This window comes from Acomys minous, assembly GCF_964271855.1.
Source record: "Acomys minous genome assembly, chromosome: 15".
Classification (NCBI taxonomy): domain Eukaryota; kingdom Metazoa; phylum Chordata; class Mammalia; order Rodentia; family Muridae; genus Acomys; species Acomys minous.
The window spans coordinates 47,553,647-47,573,753 of record NC_140497.1 but is presented as its reverse complement, the minus strand read 5'-3'; the positions used below and the strand labels follow the sequence as shown (position 1 = coordinate 47,573,753).

Below are 20,107 nucleotides of genomic sequence, written 5' to 3'. Positions count from 1 at the left end.
TTTTGGTTTTGGTTGTTTGCTTTACTTGTTATCCTATGACTTCTAGAAGGAGTATTATCCCTCTATGTAGGATATGGAATTGATTGCTTTAAGAGGCAAAAATGATCAAGAGTTGGCAATGAAAGCCTATAACCCCTAAAGACCCTGGAGAGCTGAGGCATGAGGTTTGAAAACTGCAAAGCCTACCCTGACTACAGAATGAGTTCAAGAACAGCCTAGGTGATTTATTACACATGGATTGAACAAAATACTAAAAGATGACAGGAGGAAGGCCAACATGGTGGCTCAGAGGGTAAAAGGTGTTTGCTGTGTCCGCCTGCTAACCTGGCCTGCCCACACAAAGACGGAAGCAGAGAACCAACTCCACAAGGTTGTGCTCTGCCCTCCACAAGCACACCATGACACAGGCATCCCTAGACATACACTTCATGAACATGATGAATAAACAGTTTTAAGATCAGCAGAAGCGAGGGTCTAGATTCCATCTCCAGTACTATAAAAAGATCAGTAGTCATCATCATCATCATCATCATCATCATCATCATCATCACCATCTTCAATTGCCCCTTCTTCCCAAAGGTCAGGACAGTAAAGTAAGGCCAGAAAAGTCTACACAAGTAAAGTCATAAAATTAGAAACTTTTCAAGGCTAAAGATGTAGTTCAGTGGAAGACCAGCACTGAAGAAAATATCCAATACTAGTCAGCACTAAACAGACATATGTGTTACTCTGAGTTTCCTAGTAGCCACAAAATAATGGAAATATACCCACTTACACGGAGCGATTTCTTTGTATTGCATATGTGTAGTACTGGAGACTCACTCCAAGGACTGATGCCTGCCGGCAGGATGTGGCAACGGAGCCATAGCTCCAACTCGTGTCGTAATTTCTGTGAAAAACAGGCATGGCTGCTGGCTAGCAAATTAGTCAGAGTAATATTTCCTCCTCAAGGATCCTCTCAAAGGACACATGATGCTAAACAGTGCCCTTTATGAGGAGAAAGAAGACTGTAAAAGTATGTCTACTGCATGACATGGTATATTAAAAGCAAATGCAGTAGGAAATTCAACAGCATAAACCCAACATTCAGAGACAAGAATAGGTCATTGTAAAAAAATTTTTTAAAAAATAAATAAAAAGAATAGGTCATTGTGTGACCTGAATGGTGAGGAATGAAGGCTGGTTACAGGGAAAGTGGCATGAGCCGGCCTGTGGCAAGCTTTAAAGCCATATGCAAGCATTCTAGTGAGAAGTCAGGAATTGAAGAGTCATTGTGATAAGCCAGGATTATTGGAGCCTGTGATCCCAGCACTAGAGAGACGGAGGCAAGAGAATCATGAGTTGGGAGGGTCTGCCTGGACTACAAAGGGAGACCCTCACTCAAAAGCGAAATCAGTTCATAGGTGATGGCAGAGTGTGTCGTGCCCAATTTAAGGCGCCCCTCCTGTCATACACCCACATGCGATCTTGGAAAGGAAAAAAAAAAAACTTGTTGGCCAAACCACCCAAGAGCAGTCGTCATATTCTTGGCATCTGGTATCTTACCCAAAACAGGGACGTCCAGTCGTTCTGAACAATTCGGTCCACTTTATAGCGAAGTGTCGGGGTGATACTTTTCCATGCAGTTATTTTAACGGAAGCATATGTTGTTAGAGCTGTGCCTCCTGTTGTTAAAAAAAAATCAACATGAGATGTGGGGTGACACCGGGCATTCTCAAAACCTTCCACCTTTCTCCCAGTGCGTACACGGGAGATGGAGAGACTGAGCTTTCCCATCAACACATGCGTCAGTTTAAACCCCAAGGCTATTATTTATTTTTTCTCTCTTAATACAATAAATATCACTAGGACCCTGGGTAAGAAGTCCCCCCATCACAACCTGTCAGCCTTTAGCTGAAAGGATTACTGAGTGGGGAGTTTCCCCCCAATCTCCTGGTAGCAAAATCAGGGCCTGTAAATTAAACTGGGTCTCCCCTACCCAGCAGGACAAAGGAGAAAACCGTCATGGGAACTCACGTTCCGGCTCAGTGCGCGTGGCACTTTCCTGGTATGATTTTCATCATATTCTATACTTTTCTTTCATCTAAACCCACAGAGGATATATTTTCTTTTTGGCCCTGATAGTGAAAAGAGAAAATTCCTTGTATAGACTTTTAGAATAATCTTCATATTATTTTTCTGGTTACAAAGTAAATACAGTTTCATTGCCTCCCAAAAATTTAATTTTCAGAGTACTTGAGAATTCCCTGAAAGCATACATTTTAAGTATGTAAGTTGTGTGGGGTTGTGAATTGCTCCAGTAGAATTGTTATGAAAATGTTTTTAATTGAAAGCCTGTCAACTTAGTACATGAAATTTGAAGTTACAAATGATTGTGAGTGGGTTGTACTTTTATGCACATTTCTTACCATAAGCGAAGATTTATAAAGCCAGAGATCCCAAGTGGAAACTGTGTCTGGGATTGTGGCGGTGAGATAGGGTCCCGTGTAGCCCAGGCTATCCTCAAATGTGCTATGTAACTAAGGAGAGCCAGGAATTCTTAACCTTCCTCTCTCAGCCTCTAAAGTACTGGATACTCAGGTGTATGCTGCCATCCTGGCTCTTGTCCATTTCTTGAAACAGGCTTTCACTATGTAGCCTAGGCTGGCTGTAAACTCAAAATACTCCAGTCAGCCTCCTGAGTGCTGAGATTACATACATGTGGCCCCACCCCAGGCAAGAAATTCTATTTACAATAATTCACACTTAGATGTTCTCAGTGCTTAAAAAAACAGAAAGAAAGAAAGAAGAAAGAAAGAAAGAAAGAAAGAAAGAAAGAAAGAAAGTTCCAGCACAAGGGAGACAGAGGCAGACAGATCTCTGAATTCGAGGTCTAAGTGAATTCCAGGACGGCCAGGGCTACACAGTAAAACTTTGTCTACCCTGTCTTGGGAATAAAAAATATTTAAAAAAAAAAAAAAGGAATTCACAATTCTGAGTTCACGCCAATTGGTAAAATCTGCTCAATACCAATCCCTTTGCTGCCAGATATACAGTCTCCCAGAAGCCTTTGGGAAATGGTTGCAATCTCCTTGGCCCACACTGCATGGACAACCTGACATCCCAGTACAATCCGTGTTCCTATTTCCAGAAGGGAAACTAGACAGCTGCCTCTGCGTTGGTATATTTGTGACCACAACACAAGTTCGATTTTCTTGTCCGAGTCATACAGCAAATGCCCTCTCACCATTCACATAAGTTCCTCCGTTTTGGTGTATGTGGGGTGACCCTTGAGAAGTTTCATTTTGCTAAACTACTATTCATGTTCAAGAGGCATGAAGATTAGTAGTTGCCGAAGGCAACTCTGGAGTTTATTCTTGCCATCTCTTACTTACCCCACACGGAGTCGCAAAGTGATGCTGACTCTCCTGCCTGCTATAACCTGCCTTACTCCCCGGCACCCAAACCTCTGTCCACCAGAGGGCGCTGTCTAAATTGCAAAGCCAATCCTACCGGCCCTGAATTAAAAACCCCGAAATGGCTCCCGATGAGTGACCCACCCGCACGCGGTCCTCCAGCCTGCCTGCACCCCCTCCCACACGATCACACAGCCTCTCTCCAGTCCCACCCGCAACTTCACAAGGCACTTGGCATTCTCTGTAATAACAACTTATTTCACACAGCCATGCTTTGGCAAACACTGTCATCTCAATTTCTAATGCTGCCTCTTTTCCCTAGTAACACCCAATTTATCATCCAAGGCATGACTCAACACATTTTTTTTTTTTTTTTTTTTTTGCCGCGGACACTGTTATGTTTGAGACTGAAACGTTCCCTTCCAGGCCTATGGTTTGTGCATCTCGCCTCCCAGCTGGTACCCGTGTTTTGGGAAGGTTGTAGAACCTTGGAGATGGCCTGGACTCAGTTGGAGGAAGTGAATCACTAAGACTGGAAGGTCACGCCCACCTCTAGTTTTGGACCAGACCAGCTTTCTCTTTGCATCATGAGCACCATGCTGAGAAGACCCACTACTTTGCACTCCCACCACGGGCCAGGATCTTCTGTTTGGTCTCCCTGAGGTGATGAGCTGTCACTCTTCATAGCCATGAAACTATGCACCACCCCTCTCTTTGGCTTTTTCTGTCACATTTTTTTTTTTAATCACAGAGACATGGAAAGTAACTAATACGAAGTTCTCCCCAACGGGAGAGGATAGCGATCCACTTTTGGACAAATCTCTCTCCTGACTTTTGGACATGTCTGCAAGTCTGTTTTGTGAAAAGACCTTGACTTTGGATTCTGGTGAGTTCTAAGGGGACTCTGAGTGCCTTTCCTGGAAAGGGGGCCTGGTAAGCTGAATACAAAGTCTGGTGAACATTTGAAGTGAGTATTTCGGGGAACAAAGTAAGCTGTTTCACTGGGTTCTCAAAGGGAACTTTTACCTAAGACAATAAACAATTTTCTGCACTAAGTTGCAAAATCTTTGAATGCAAACACTCCACTCGTGTTTGTTTTCCCAAGTGGAGCATACTTCCCAGGGTCTGTGAATACCATTAACGGATGAACGAGTGAGTGAATGAAATAGCTCATTCAAAAAGAATTTATTGCTATAGGCAAGATAGTGTTATGATTGAAATGAACCTGCCTGTTATTTTCATTGGGAAAATAATTTGGCAGGGAAGACAGACCCAAAACAATCACACAATTACTATTTAATTATAAAGGTGGGAGGGCCTAAAAGGAAGCACAGCCTGTTAGGGCATAACTTGGGGCTTAGGTCAGAGCATTTTCTTTGAAGACATAATGTTCATAGAAATAAATCACCAGTAAAAACACACGACAAAGAGCAGCAACTCTGATTTATGCCCTATGCTAACTTCTCCTTGCTTTGACAAAATACCTTGTAGAAACAGCTTGAGGATGAAACGATTTGTTTTGGCTCACGGTTTTAGGGGGTTTCAGCCCTCAATGGTGAGGAAAGCAGGGCAGCCAGATCAGTTCATGTCTCCCAGACAGCTAGCGGAGACGTTAGAACCAAGGGACCAGACTGTGACCTCTAAAGGCTGGCCTTCTGTCACCCACTTCAGCCCGGCAAGCACCACTGGCTCTCAAAAATGGTTTCACCCGCTAGGCAGAAATCATTAAAGCCTGAAACATGTGGGGGGACATTAGATTCAAATCATAGTATTATGTTAATCATCAGACAAGGTCATCTGTACACAAAGAATAAAATGCTAATTGAAAACTTCCCTTTGGGCCTGGAGAGAGAGAGAGCCCTATGGTTAAGAGCGCTTGTTGCTTTGTAGAGGACCTGGTTTTGGTCCCTAGAACCTACATTCTTCTGTAACTTCAGTTCTAGTGGGATCTGGAATCCCTGTGTGTGTGTGTGTGTGTGTGTGTGTGTGTGTGTGTGAGAGAGAGAGAGAGAGAGAGAGAGAGAGAGAGAGAGAGAGAGAGCGCACCGCTGTGTATGAGGGATATGTGTCTGTGTGTCTGTGTGTGTGTGTCTGTGTGTGTATCCATAAGTGTGTGATGGGTATGTGTGGGTGTGTGTCTGTGAGTGCATGTGTGTCTGTGTGTATGAGTTGCGTGTGAATGTGAGTGCCTCTGTGTGTGTGTATGGGTGTGTATGTGGTGCATTGGTGTATGTGAGTGCGTGTGTGTCCGTGTGTGTGAGTGTGTCTGTGAGTGTGTGCATGTGTCTGACACCATCTTCTGGCCTCTGTGGACACCTACATACAAGTTAAAATGATCACATATACTCAGGCACTGCATATAAATGAAAATTCTAAAAAAATTTTAAAAATTCACTGTGAAGTGCGCACATGTACATATGAGTGTGTGTGTGTGTGTGTGTGTGTGTGTGTGTGTGTGTGTGTGTATGTGTGTCTCTCTCTCCCTGTGTATGTCTGGGTGTGGGTATATGTGTGTGTGTGCATATGTCTCTGTGGTGTAAGTGTCTGTGTGTCTATGTTGTGTGTCTGAGTATCTGTGTGTGTCTGCGTGTGTGTCTCTGTGTCTGTGTATGTCTGTGCTTGTGTCTCTGTGTGTGTGTTCTGGCAGACATCAGTCATACGTGCTGGTGACTCAGGAACTCTCCATCTTAGTTTTTTTGAGACAGGCTCTCTCAAACTGAAACTAATTCAACTAGGCTGGCCTGACTTGCTCCCCTCAGCACTGGGATCACAAGTGCAGGCCACCACACCAGGCTTTTGTGGTGGCGATGGCAATTATAAGCAAATCCTCCCACTTGCACACACAAGAACACTTCACCAGCTCAACCCTACACACTCCCTGGAATAAGCTGCTGTGTTTGCTTCCTAGACGAGATCTCTCAGGAAAGTCTGTGAGGAAAATACAGTGCCTGTCATGTTCTAGAACTTTTCGTCACCCACCCAACTGTTTTCAATGCTTTGAAGGTAGCTCTGTGTGCTTCTGATTGTCCAAGTGTGGCGTCTCTGCCAAGCCATGCATAAGAAAACTCAATGTTCCTGAGATTTGTTCTGAAGTTGGCCAGCCCTCTGACCACCTCCCTTCCTCTGTTTCCCTGTGTCCTCCCCAGATCTGTCTTTTCTGTTGCAGTTCCAGATAGTTCTTAACTCACCCACTGTGCATCCGAGACCACAGTGAGTCCCTGTGACTCAGCAGGAGCTCTGACAAACAGGTTATATCCAAGACTCTGGTGTAGCTCTTAGGACATAGCACCACTGTGGTGACCTCTGGATGACAGCCTTGGGCATGCCCAGGCTCTGCGTATTCTTGAAGGCTCACCGGAGAAAAGCCAGAGTCAATACAACAAGGTTTAACCGGTGAGACAGGTCTGCAGTTTAGTGGCTTCTGCATTTCTAGATGGCCTCTGTGTGACAGTGGGGATTTCACCATGACTGTCATGGGTCCCTTATCTGTCTTTTGGATACCCAGCCCTCACCTTGGTTTTGAGCTACACAGTCATGCAGACTAGAAAACTTGGACCCTGCTCTACCTTGCTTCTCTGTTGCAGTGATAGAACACTGGTCAAAACCAACGGGGATGGGGTTGGGGTGGGGTGGGGGAAGAATGGCCTCGAGGAGCCTGGCCTGCAGGCATGTCTGTGGGGGGTGCGCTCTTGATTGTTGTTGATTGATGTGAGAAGGCCCAGCCTATTATAGTCTGTGTACCTACACACACACACACACACACACACACACACACACACACACACACACACACCCTACAGCAGTGGACCTGGACTGTAAAAAGAAAGGTAGTTGAAGGTGAGGCTGGGAACAAGCCAGCCAAAGCTGAGTCCTTCCAATATATGCAGTTAACTTCGAGCCCCTACCCAGATCTAGCCAATGGACAGGACATTCTCCACAATTGAGTGGAGAGTCGGGTCTGACATTCACACGAACTCTGGTGCCCCATATTTGACCACGTACCCTGGATGGGGAGGCCTGGTGGCACTCAGAGGAAGGATAGCAGGCAACCAAGAAGAGACTTGATACCTGATGAGCATATCCAAGGGGAGGAGGTCCCCTTCAGTCACAGTCATAGGGGAGGGGAGTAGTGGGTAAGCAGGAGGGAGGGAGGAATGAGAGGATACAAGGGATGGGATAACAATTGAGATGTCATATGAATAAATTAATAAAATATATTTTTAAAAAGAAAATATAGACACCCCCCCCAAAAAAGCTGAGTCCTTCTATGATTTCTCCTTAAAGTTCCTCCTTGGTTGTGCTCCTGCCTTGGCAGTCCCTCAGGAGTGGACAGTAGACTAGGAGACAAAATAAACCCTTTCTTCCCCAAGTTACTTTTGGTCATGGTGTCTATCAGAGTATGAGAAAAGTGACTGATACAGACTCGATGCAAAAATGTAAGCAAAATAAGTCTCTAGATGTCTAGATATTGAGATTGGGGCTTGATTTAAAAGAAGGGAAGTGGGGGCTGGAGAGATGGCTCAGAGGATAAGAGCACCGGCTGCTCTTCCAAAGGTCCTGAGTTCAATTCCCAGCAACCACATGGTGGCTCACAACCATCTGTAATGAGATTTGGTGCCCTCTGTACATGCAGACAGAACACTGTATACATAATAAATAAATAAATCTTTAAAAAAAAAAAGAAAGAAAGTGGGAGCCGGGAGTATAGCTGTTTCCTCCAGGCCTCCTGACATGGCCGGTGCAATACTGAAGCAGAGAAACTCCGACAACATACAGGAAGTCATAGCAACGAACCAAACAGCTAGGTCTGTAGTCACATCAATGGGGCAGTTCACCTTTCCTCTTGGGGAAGGGGCTGCAGATCTTTAGGAGACCGCCCTCTGGGTTTCCAATGCCTTCCTTCCTGTCTGAAAACATTTCATAACACTTCAAGAAAAAAAAAAAAAGACCGAGGGGTGGAGGGTGAGGGTGTGTAGGGTGGAGTGGGACTTTTTGGTGGTGCACCTGCCTGTGAGTCACCTTTGCTCCTGGAAGCGATCCAAATTGAGTCATTGATTCACAAGGTTGGACTTAACTGGATCTTTCCATGGTCTGTTGACTCCTTCCCTCTTTGGGGTAAATAAATCTTCCATTTGTGTCTCCCCAGGCATGTCATAAGATAAGCCCCTGGTCCAATAGGGCTGCATTCCTGTCAGAAGGGTTAAGGGACATGTAGGGGCGGGCATGCTCTCTCTTGCAGACGTGCTCTCCCCTGCTGCTCCTCTTGTCCCCTCCCCTGCCTCTCTCCCTGGGTGCATGAGAAGGAAAGGCCATGTGAGGACACAGGGACAGCAGCTGTCTGCAAGCCAGGAAGAAAGGCCTCCCCAGGAAACGGACACAGATGACACCTTGATCTAAACTTCCAGCCTCTCTCGAACTGTGACAACACAAATCTCAGTCCTTTAAGCCACCCAGCCTGGTTGTTTTCATATGACATCTGGAGCACATAATGCAATGTGACTGCCCAGTTTTTCCTTGCCACGGGCAAACTGGGGCTGGGGGCAGGGAACAATACTGCTTAGGCAAAGCACGGTGGCTCAGGCCCGTAATCTCCAAACCCTGGAGACCAGGGCAGGACGGTTGCACATTCAAGCATTCGAAGTTTGATACTGTCACTCCACCCTTGCTGATCCATTCAGCTGGGGAAAGAAATGTGTCCATGGGTTCTGTTCCTGAGCAAAACTACGAAGACCAGGGACCACCCCCTTCACTTGTTGGCTCTCTGGGACACCCTGACTCACCAGTCTCTCTCTCTCTTACCCTTTCACAGAGACACAGACGTTAAGAGGGGACTCTGAAATTTGTTCAGAGTAAATACGGAAGCAGCACAAAGCACAAAAGGGAGTGGTGATGTAACAGGGAGCCAAGGGTTAAGCCAAAGAGATGGTAAGCCAACTGAATTTTCATCTAGCACCCATGACCAGATGTTCTGGTGTGGGACGAGATCATATCTTATTGCAAGTATGCAATATTATATTATATTACAGACATATGTGTGTTATCACAGTTCATGTATTTATACACATATGTTTGGGTGAGGAGTGATTGTGGCACAGAGCTCGGCTGTCTGTAGGCAAAAGCAAGGCCTTGCTGGCTTAACAGCTAACGTTCCTTGGATACTCACTCAAGTCCTATGTATCAGTCACCCTGTTAGCTCGTGTTTAATCCTCACAACAAACTATGCCCTAGAATAATATTGCTACTGTTGTGCTTGAAAACAGAGAAATCAAAGAAGAGATGTAAGCCAGCCCCAGATCACAGGACTAATGAGTGACAAAAACTCAATTTCTTCCCAGTCTAGCTAGGGAGCCTGCTCTTTCAGCTGGGAAAAAAGAAATGTGTCTTGGGTCCTGTTCTAGAGTAGATCACGGCAAATTATTTCTCTGGTCGTTCCAGGGACTCTGAAAGTCTAAGTCTACCAGTATAGAAATAAAGTGTAATATAGGGGTCTTTTCTAATCACCCACTCTTGCCCTAAAATAATTGACATAGACCTATTAGATTTCTTCAAGAGGCATTGGAGCACTATAGCTGGGCAGGCATGCATCTATTCTACTGCTCTGTGCTAGGCTGGCTATTTTCCAGCCAAGAGCTCTGAAATGCTTGCCATCTTGGTCCCTTCCTGGGCTGCTTCCACTCGAGCAGGTGAGTCTCCATGGCAGCCCTTCATGGCCATGACCTTTCTCTTTCTCTTCTTCCTTCTCCACCCTCTACTTTGTGGTCCAGACCTGAGACTCATCGACTGGGAACGGAAGTCCAGACTCCCCATCTCTCTCACCCAACTATCGGCTGCTCGGCTTCTTTATTAACCGATCAGAGATTTTTGGAGTGCTGTGTTCTAAGCAACATTGATCAATAATCATGACAGTGCCCATGTCTGGCCTGCAACCAGATCTTGGGGCCATAGAAATCAGCATCTGAATACACCGTGCACCAGAGACCAACCCCTAGCATACCACATACCCACAAACCCAAATCTGCAAAGAGCCATCAGGCAGATACAACTGTAGTCAAGATATTTTGGTTGTGGAAGAGAAGCACACTAAAGCAATTTGGAGAGCAGGGTATTTGTTACACAGGATGTCACTGAAAGGAAGTAAGTGGGACCCCTGTGGGAACTGGAGCCAGCAATTGGCTACCCTTGAGAAACAAATCCTCACATCCCTCTTGCCCCCTTTTCACCAAAGCCACTTGGGCCTCCTTTTCTACTCTGCCCCCAAATTTCTCCTTCCTGCAACCCCAATTCCTTTGTTTTATGCATATGATCGAAGGGGCTACCCTTGTGCCTTTGAGGTTCACTTCTTGAGGGTCCAACTCTGATAGCTTTGCTCAAGACAGAGAATTTAACTGAGCATCTACCTGTTGGCGATTTAGCTCCCCCACTGAGTACAGGTCCTGAGGAGCTGCTGTGTGAGTCAGGTACTCAAAGATTTAAAATAGCACTCACCTTGATGGCCACCGAGGTCCAGAGTGGAGGTCAGTTCCTGAGGAGATGCGAGGTGGTGGTCACAGCAGGTCGCGTGAGTGCCCATATCAATTCCTCGGCCCAGAGATATTCTGTTCAAAACAAGCTCATGTCTTAAATGCAAGATGTATCTCATTTGAAAGTCCCTAAGCTCCTTGGTATCTGTTCTGTTCTAAGCAATGAGTGGTGGTCCCAGAACCAGCACACAGCATAAACATCTACCAAAACAGAAAAAGAGATGTTAGTGTCAGGTGGAGGGTACCGAAGACGAGCTTTTGCAAAGTGAAATCAGTGTTTGGGAGAAGATTCAGTCAGTAAAGCATTTGGTGCTCAAACATGAGGACCTGAGGTTGGACACTCATCTGAAATCTCAGTGGTGGGGCAGCTGAGACAGCGGCTGGAGGATGCCTGGGGCATGCTCGCCAGCTAGTCTTGCTGAATTAACGAGCTACAGGTTCAGTCAGAGAACTTGTGTCAAAAAATATATATGATGAAGGCCATGGTGGTGATGCACACCTTTAATCCCAGCATTTGCAAGGCAGAGGAAGGTGGGTCTTTGTGAGTTCAAGGCCAACCTGGTCAACAAAGTAAGTTCCAGGACAGCCAGGGCTACATACAGAGAAGCCACGTCTCAGACAGACAGACAGACAGACAGATAGATACATACATATACATACATACATTCATGTATGTAGGTAGATAAGAATTTCTCTTTTAAAAATATGACAGAGACTGTTTGAAGAAGATACCCAATATGTGACACCTCTGGCCTCCATGTATGTGTATGCACATGTATGCACACATATGAACACATACATACCAAAAATAAAAGGGAAAAGGTATCTATTTTATAAGAAATAAGCATCAGTTCCCTCTGGGAAACTAAACTCATCATGTGCTCAAGTTGGCGAATTGAGGAGAGAACATATATGTGGATATATGTAACGAATAAGTAGAGAACAGCACGTTGAGATTCATTCTCTCTTTTAAGGAGCATGCTGAAAGCATGCACAGTGGTCCACATGTGTGATCCTGGCTCCTGAGAGGTAGAAGAGGAGGGTCAGGATTTCAAGGCCATCCTTTGGTTACACGGCAAATTCAAGGCTAGCCTGGACTACAGGAGATCCTGACTCCAACAAACAATTACACAAAAATTTAATTTACTTGGTGCATTAGACTAACTCCTAGACCACAGGAATTTGAAATAAACGATAAACTAGATGATCAATAAAAGCATTCTTTCTCTTTCTGCTGAAGAGCAAGCAGAAACTTTCTTAGAGGGTAACAAATGGGAATATAAATTTTTTTCATTAAAAATATAGACTCGGTGTAAATATTTTAGACAAGATTTTATAGCCCTATATGACACTGCCACATAAGCATGACTTAACTCTGGATTCAGGCTAACAACCTGAGTCTGAATCCTGGCTGTACACTTAAATTTAGACAAGTTATTAAGTTTTCTACATTAAATTTTGTTTCTTAGGGAAACAGGGAAGATGACGTTGACTCAGTCATTCAGAGGCACAAATGTGATGGTCCTGTAGGAAAACACATAGCAGGATGCTATGGGCTCCCATTCAGTAGGCCACAGCCCCCCTTTTTCCCTGGGAATCCTCGGGTGACTTGGGTAGGACTGAAGTCTAGCCATCATACTGACACTTGCTGTATTTAAGGAAGTGATTTTCTATCAGTTCATTATTTCCTCTGTTATCTATTACTTCTTGTGTCTCAGATGAGAAGTATAAGTCACATTATCATTGATTTAAAGCAAGTTAGAAAACAGAAATATGATTGATAAATTTATATTGGTTTGTTTCCCTTGAAACCCAAGGTTCCACCCACGTTAGGTTTCTTTCTTTGCAAAGAGTTATTCTTCATTATGTTTCTCGAGTTCCAGTTCGGAGAAGAACATGACGAAGCAGGTTGCCCTGCTAGGATGAATCATGTCTTTATTTCCCTTTCTAGCCCCAGTCTGCATGTGCGTGTGCTTATGGGAGATGCAGTGACACTGCGGATGAAGTCTTGAAGCAAACAGAAGTGGACATTCACTGGAACAGTGTGCACTGGATGTTGAATCTCCACAGGGTGCCTCATAGCTCTTATTTACAACACAGACATGCAAACACTCTACAGACTAACAGAAATAGCAAGACAGCACCTGAAAGATGAGGGAATTTTATGGTGAGGCACCATAAAATACGGACAACTTTAATTTTACTACGTAATACAGTAACCAGCCCATGCGACATAGAAAGACCCCCTTCTCAAAGAACCCCTCCGGTAAAAATATATAGCAGATATGAATCCACATACATGAGAAGAAATCTACATCTAAAATGATATATGATCGGATATTTTCAAGGTTTTTGTATTCTTTATATTGCATTTGAACTTCTTTGCTAAACTGGAAGATCAACTAGAGTCTATGTGGAGCCAGTCAAAGTGCTTGATTGGAGAGGAAACAAAGCTGAGAAAAAAAAAATCTATTGAATTATCTACATCATGAGCACCATGAAAAGATCTCCATCTGCTCCGTTTCTAGAGGGCAGCAATGGAATGTTTCGGGATGGCTCACTGATGCCCACAGACGCGGTATTGGAAGAGTTTTGGTGCTTGTACTCATCACTTTGTTCAGAGCCAGGAAAATCAGGGCGAACATCAGGCGCTCCCCGCGTGCTTGTTTATACCCTAGTGTGGAAGACGGATGCTGAAGAGGTGCCCTGAACGACGTTACCATTGAGTTCAAACTGTGTTGAGAAGACAATAGAGCAGGGGGAGACGGTGTCTTGATTACTGTACACACTGGTGAAACAAAGTACCTGATCAGAGGTTCTTACAGGAAGAAGGGCTCATTCTGGTCTACAGAACAGTCCAGGGGAATACAGTCCATTGTAGGGCATTTGATCCCATTGTGATCCCTGAGACTGCGAATTGTAAAAACCTGTCTCTTGTTTAGCGTAATTGAGCCCTACCACACACTTTTAATCCAAGAGCTTTCTGCACACAGGATTTAATAAAGTTAACCCTCAGTCAAGAGGTGGAGCAAGAAACCAGCTGACAGGGATTAAAAAGCAGGAACGTATTTAGGACAGTGTGTAGGAGTAGGAACTCTTTAGTTCTTAGCTCTTGGGCTTTTAGCTTTTAGCTTTTAGCTCTTTAGCTCCTCAGCTCCTTGGCCTTTGGCCTTTTGGGCTAGCAAGCTTTTGGCCTTGGGTGTTTTGGCCTTTTTCTCCTGGTCTATCAGTGGAGCTTGTGAGCTTTTGGGGGGCCTTTTCCATGGGGATGTGAGCTGAGTAGGAAGTCAGCTGGATGCTTTCTCTGCCTCTCTGAGCTAGCAGGTTTTCACCCCAGCATCTGGCTCCTGAGTCTTTACTGGTAAAATAGAATGATTGGAATTTTCATCTAAAACAACAGTCCATCACTGTGGGGAAGCCATGACAGCAGGTCCATGAGGCCAGCAGTCCCATCTACTGACAGGAAGGAGAGAGAGAGAGAGAGAGAGAGAGAGAGAGAGAGAGAGAGAGAGAGAGAGAGAGAGAGAGAGAGAGAGAGAGAGAGAGAGAACAAGAAGTGGGGCAGGGCTGTAAAACCTTAAGATCTACCCCCTGTGACATACTTCCTCCAGCAAGCGGCCACCCACTAAAAGTTCCAGAATCCTTCCGAACAGCGCCACCAGCTGGAGACTAGAGGTCAAACATGTGACCTTTTGTGGAACACTTCAAATCCAGACCATCATGAGAGGCAAAAAGCTCAGTGGAAACAGTCGAGAAAGCAAGCTAGAAGTCTAGAAAGTTGGTTGTGTTGAGAGAATTGGTATCTTGATCAGTTATTTCCAAGGACAGTTTAGGAATAGATGGCTGAGGTAGACACAGAGGTAACGTCATTGGCAATGAAGGGCTAGGGAGGTGGTTGAAGGGCTGGTGCTGAGAAAGGAGGCCAACCGCAAGCCTTTAGAAGTCAGGCAAGCTGATTCCTCTTATAGAATATAGTACAGAGAGGGAGGGCATAGGCCTGTTGACAACACTGCTATTGAATCATGGAAAGTATCTTGGATGAGGGCTGGTGAGAGAGCACAGCCAATAAAGTGCTTGCCTTGTATGTATGAGAATCTCAGTTTGATCCCCAGGACTCAAGTTGATAACAAAATATTGAGATATGGCGATGAGCATTTACAGTATGAGCACTGGGACGCCAGAGGTGGCGGGTTCCTATGCTTGCTAGTTAGCTGGCCTAGTCTATTTGTGGAGTTCCAGGACAATGTGAGACGATATATATATATTACAGTGGACAGCTGCTGAGCACAGCACCTGAAGTGGTCACCTGTCCTCTGCACATGTGTGCACACAGGCATGTGCACCTGTACATGCATGCATACATGCAGGAATGCATAGATACACTATACACATACACAAGACACTTGGAGAGAGAAAAGAGGTTTTTAAAGTTTAAAAGGGTAACGCATGCATTACATTGGCTAGAAGTCATAATGTTACACACACTGCAAGATATAAAACAGGGTTCAAATGGGTGAACCACGGGAAGGACAGTTACAAAGCGCCAGGCACCTTTGTAGGAGATCTCTGTTTTGCCTGACACTTTTCCCATTTTTTTTCCCTGCAGAGCTGGTAAGGCTGCCAAAGACTTAACCCAATCTCCCAGTCCTTATAAACCAGGTCACTTAAGAACAAAAACCTCTTTCTCCTGGGAATAGAAATCCCCCGTAAAGCCAGAGTGGTTGAAAATACATTTAGTCACCCACAGAGGTGACTGTGTCTACAACACCAGTTCTGAAAAGCGGTTGTTGACCTCTTCCTGGATTCTGTAAGGAGCCCGTGGCCATCCTACCGTGTGCGCTTTTCTCACACCCATCTCATAGGACTGACTGCTATTGCTTATCACCTAAGGACTCTGCTGTCTACTTTACAGGATAGCTCACTGAAAGTAAGACGGACAGTGGCCTTGAAAAGAGCTATTGGAATCCCCATTGACAAGGCAAGAGAGGCTTAACTGGGAATAAAGGTGCTTGCTCAAGGATGCACAGCTGGGAGATGGTAAGGTTGGTCAAGCACCAAGGCCCGTGTCTGTGTACCAAGGCTAAGCTTCTGGAATCAACAGACAGGGACATGAGCAGTTCCTGCGTTGTCAATAAATATAACACTCCACCTGGACTCTGTTAAATGTTATGTACTTACTGACAGATATGATTGTATTATTTCAAGGTATCAATATCTTACCGTTTCATAAAATCCAGGTATTTTCTTCTCTATTTGTTTGTATTGAAACTTGTTTCTATCCCACAGTAGAATCATATAACTGCATGTTGTCTCACAATGCTTGTAAATCTGACTCCAAGAGCATGGTTCACGGGCACATTCCTAAATAAAGCTAAAACACACACGTCAATGAGCATGTGTTATTTATGTAGTGAGCTGGACCGAGTATCATATAAAAATAAAGCATAAGATGGGACGGGCAGGGATGCGGCTCAGCTGGGACACTGACTGCCTTCCTATGTAATCCTAGGCTATAGGATTTATACCAGTTTTAGACCAGCCTGGAAAGTTTTAAAAAAATAAAAAATTACCTGAGATACTTTACGATTTGGAAAGACCAGTAATGAGGAATACAATGGTAGATAGAAAAATTAAACTGAGAAGGGGATATGTGATTTACTGTGGAATGGAGCTTTAAGAGCAGAGACCATTAGGCTGGCAAGATGGCCACTGCATTGCTTACTACCAAGCCAGAAGATCTGAGCTTCATTCCTGAGACCCACATGGTAGGAGAGAACCAATGCCTACAAGTTATCTTCTGACTTTCACACGCTACATGGTGACACCTGCATGCCTACATGTACACGTGAACACATGCCCACACACCACACACACTCACACACACATACACACACGCACACAGTGCACATACACACACAAATACACACACATACCACACTGACATCACACACATAACACAAACACACTACATACAATACACCATGTACACACATCATACATACATACCCACACATGTACACACAAATACATACATCACACACACAAACACACACATACCTACATGTACACAAAACACACACTGCACATACACACACATGCACACACACACATACACACATACACACACACACTGCACATTCACATACACACACCTCACAAATAAAGTTCTATGAAATTTCTAGAAGGAGCGTGCTCTGCCCCCAAGAAAATAGGCCGCGAAGGACAATACGCTTGTCTCTGTCTCTAAGAAAAATATCTCGTGTCTAAATAACATCCTTAAGTAAGAAAAGGCTTCTGTGATGCATGGCTGACACACTGTATATCTTCATCCCCGGGGAGAACTTCCAGAAGTGGCTTAGGTAGATTTATAGAGCGCAACTTCACAGTGGTCACTGTAGCAACCGTGCCACTTTCTGTTTCTTCTGGCTGGCTGGGTGACAAGCTACGTCAGTAATCCTGAGTTTATTAAGAAGTGTCATCGTCTCACGTTAGAAATATCTCTGGAGGCTTTGCTGCCTTCTCTGAGGTTGGTTATTAGAGATTTATATCCCAAAATGCCAAACTGAATTTTTAATCTATCATTACAGCAGATTATCAGAACCAGGAGTGGCAAGATTTACCGTACGCTTCTCCCAGCCTGGGATGCACAGCACTCCGCCATTAAGAGTAAGCATGATGTATGACTGGATGGGTGTTTCTTCTCACTGAGTAATTATGGGTTCCTGCTTACTAAAAACAAATTATTTTTATTTCCTCTGAAGAAGACTATTATTAATTATACGAAATTGCACTTGCCTTTAATTGAATAGTTTTCTTCCTTTCCTGTGCATTAGTGAGAGATTATATATTATTAACTAGCTTGTGAAAATCCAGCGAAGAAAATCTTTCTCTCCTTTTGTAAGTGAACGGAATTTAGTGATAGAGACTGTGGAATTATCTGCAAGTGGCTACACATCGAGCCTCTGTGGGAAAATGACCCACAGCAAATGACCGCTGTGCCGCAGTGCCACACAGTTCTGGTTCTGTGTTGCTGGAAGTTCAGGCATATTACCTACATCTTACCTACGAGCGTATTTTCCCAGGAAAGTACAAAATGAAAGCCACAAGAATGTTTGTTATTCACACATGGCGAGATGAGGCTTTGCAGGGACAGACCCTGAAGCAGGCTTTCTCAGCCAGCCTCTGTACCCTGGATGGTTTGGCCTCCACAATGTCTTTACAGGGCGCTTGAACTCTGCGGAGTAGGATACGTACCAGCATCTTCCTTCCGGATGCTACTCTGTGAACATGATCACGGAGTGGCAGCCAGCATTAGCCTGGCATCATCAAATGCCCCCCCACCCCACCCCAGGGAACAATGTTGCTTCTGGCTGAGAACTACTTCCCTGAATTGTAACATTCTGTTCTGGCTCAAACTAGAAGACACTGTGTTAAGTTCTGTTTTTTACTTCCCAATTCTGTAACCCTGTTCTGATACTTAGACACTCTGGTTAATGGGGTGACTTTCTAGAATACTGACCATAGTTCCCAGCCTCCCTTGCAGCTATGATACAATGCTGCCAAAGTTACGGTAATATAATTTACGTGAAAATTAAGGCCATAATCTGATCACATTCACCATTTACCATTCACCATTCTATAACACCCTTGGGTGTTTTGCTATAGTCACAGAAAATAGGCCAGTACAATCTCTCACTATCATATTTACCCCTAGATAGCAAGAAGTGGAATTCTTTACTTTTCTGGAGAGAGAGAGAAAGAGAGGGAGGGAGGGAGGGAGGGAGGGAGAGAGGGAGAGAGAGAGAGGGAGAGAGAGAGAGGGAGAGAGAGAGAGAGAGGGAGGGAGAGAAGGAGAGAGAGAGGGAGAGAGAGAGAGAGAGAGAGAGAGAGAGAGAGAGAGAGAGCACCAGCTGAGCATCAGCATTTGTCTCTCTCTTTGCTTCCTGACCGCAGCCAAATTATGACTAGCTGTCTCATGGCCCCACCACTGTGCTGTCTCTGCCTTGATGAACTGTGTCAACTCAAACTGTGACCAAAATTAAACCCTTCTATCCTTGAGTTCCATCTGTCAGGTTTTTTGTTTTGTTTTGTTTTGTTTGTTTTGTTTTTTATTTTGTTTTTTTGTTTTTTGTTTTTGTTTTTTTTTATTCCGCAGCAATGGGAAATAGTAATTAATACAGCAAGTGACTCCACGGTGGCACAGAATGAAAAAGACCACATGGTGAGGCAGGAAGCCAGAACAATTCAGGGGCAAGCCTTATTCTTTCTGTATAACAACAGCTGCTCTTGCAGACACTCTGGGGTCCCATAATTACTACAGTCAGCCCTGCGAGGGGGCCTTCTCCAATGACCTGACCACCTTCCCACTGGGCCCCAATTTGTGATTCTTCCACTTCAACATGTGCCACTAAGGACCAAACCTCTAACATGTGAGCCTTTGAGTGATACCCTCAAATCATAACCCAGAACTTAGCAAGACCACAATCAGTGTTCTGGGAAACATAGGGAAATCAGAGGACTGCCTGCTCCCGGGAAAACATCTTCCTTCCTTATATAAAGGATGCTACTTCTCAGTTCTTCCTGAAGGAATGTGGACGTGATTCCTGGGGTAGTGGCAACCCTCGTCTTTGAACCTCTGCATCCACTGATGTCAGGACATCTTTTTCTCTGATGAAAACAGCCCCATGGGTTTAAATGACTGCAGCTGGGTTTTCTGTCATGTGTGGCTATTGCTAACTGATGCATGGCTGCTGGCTATAGGACTTGGAGAAATATATCACAAATATTGTCAGCCCTTCTGAAATACTCAGGAGACTATAAAGAAGCCAAATATCTATGTTCACTCACTCAGCCCAGGCTGTGTGTGACCTTTGTGTGGCTTCTTATATTTTGATGTTCATTTACCTATTCTAAAAAGGTTTGATATTCCTTAGGAGACCACATTGTGGTGGTGCATGCCTGGAATCCAAGCCCTTGGGAAGTAGAGGTGAGGAGATCAAAAATCAAGGTCATCCTTGGATATCTGGAGAGCTAGAGACCAGTCTGAGCTGCATGAGATCCTGTTTAAAAGATGGTAAAAATATAGTGTACTTGAGAATATTGGCAGCTTCCTATAAAAGTAAACCAGTTCTTTCTGTGCACCATGATAGTCATTTACTTTGGGAAATTAAGCCCAAAGAAATTAAGACTTAT

The 20,107-nt window shown here is 44.5% G+C and overlaps 1 protein-coding gene across 1 annotated transcript in view; it reads right to left on the bottom strand.

The window, feature by feature from the left end:
- The window catches only part of LOC311584158 (uncharacterized protein), a gene marked incomplete at its 3' end in the record, with an annotated part of 35,647 nt that overhangs the window by 1,379 nt on the left and 14,161 nt on the right, over positions 1-20,107 (bottom strand). The window contains exons 2-4 of the mRNA XM_084758277.1: positions 10,881-10,990; positions 1,546-1,664; positions 776-889 (exon numbers count right to left, since the gene is read on the bottom strand). Coding sequence (XP_084614403.1) covers positions 776-889; positions 1,546-1,664; positions 10,881-10,990 — 343 coding nt within the window. The remainder of the gene's footprint in view (positions 1-775; positions 890-1,545; positions 1,665-10,880; positions 10,991-20,107) is intronic.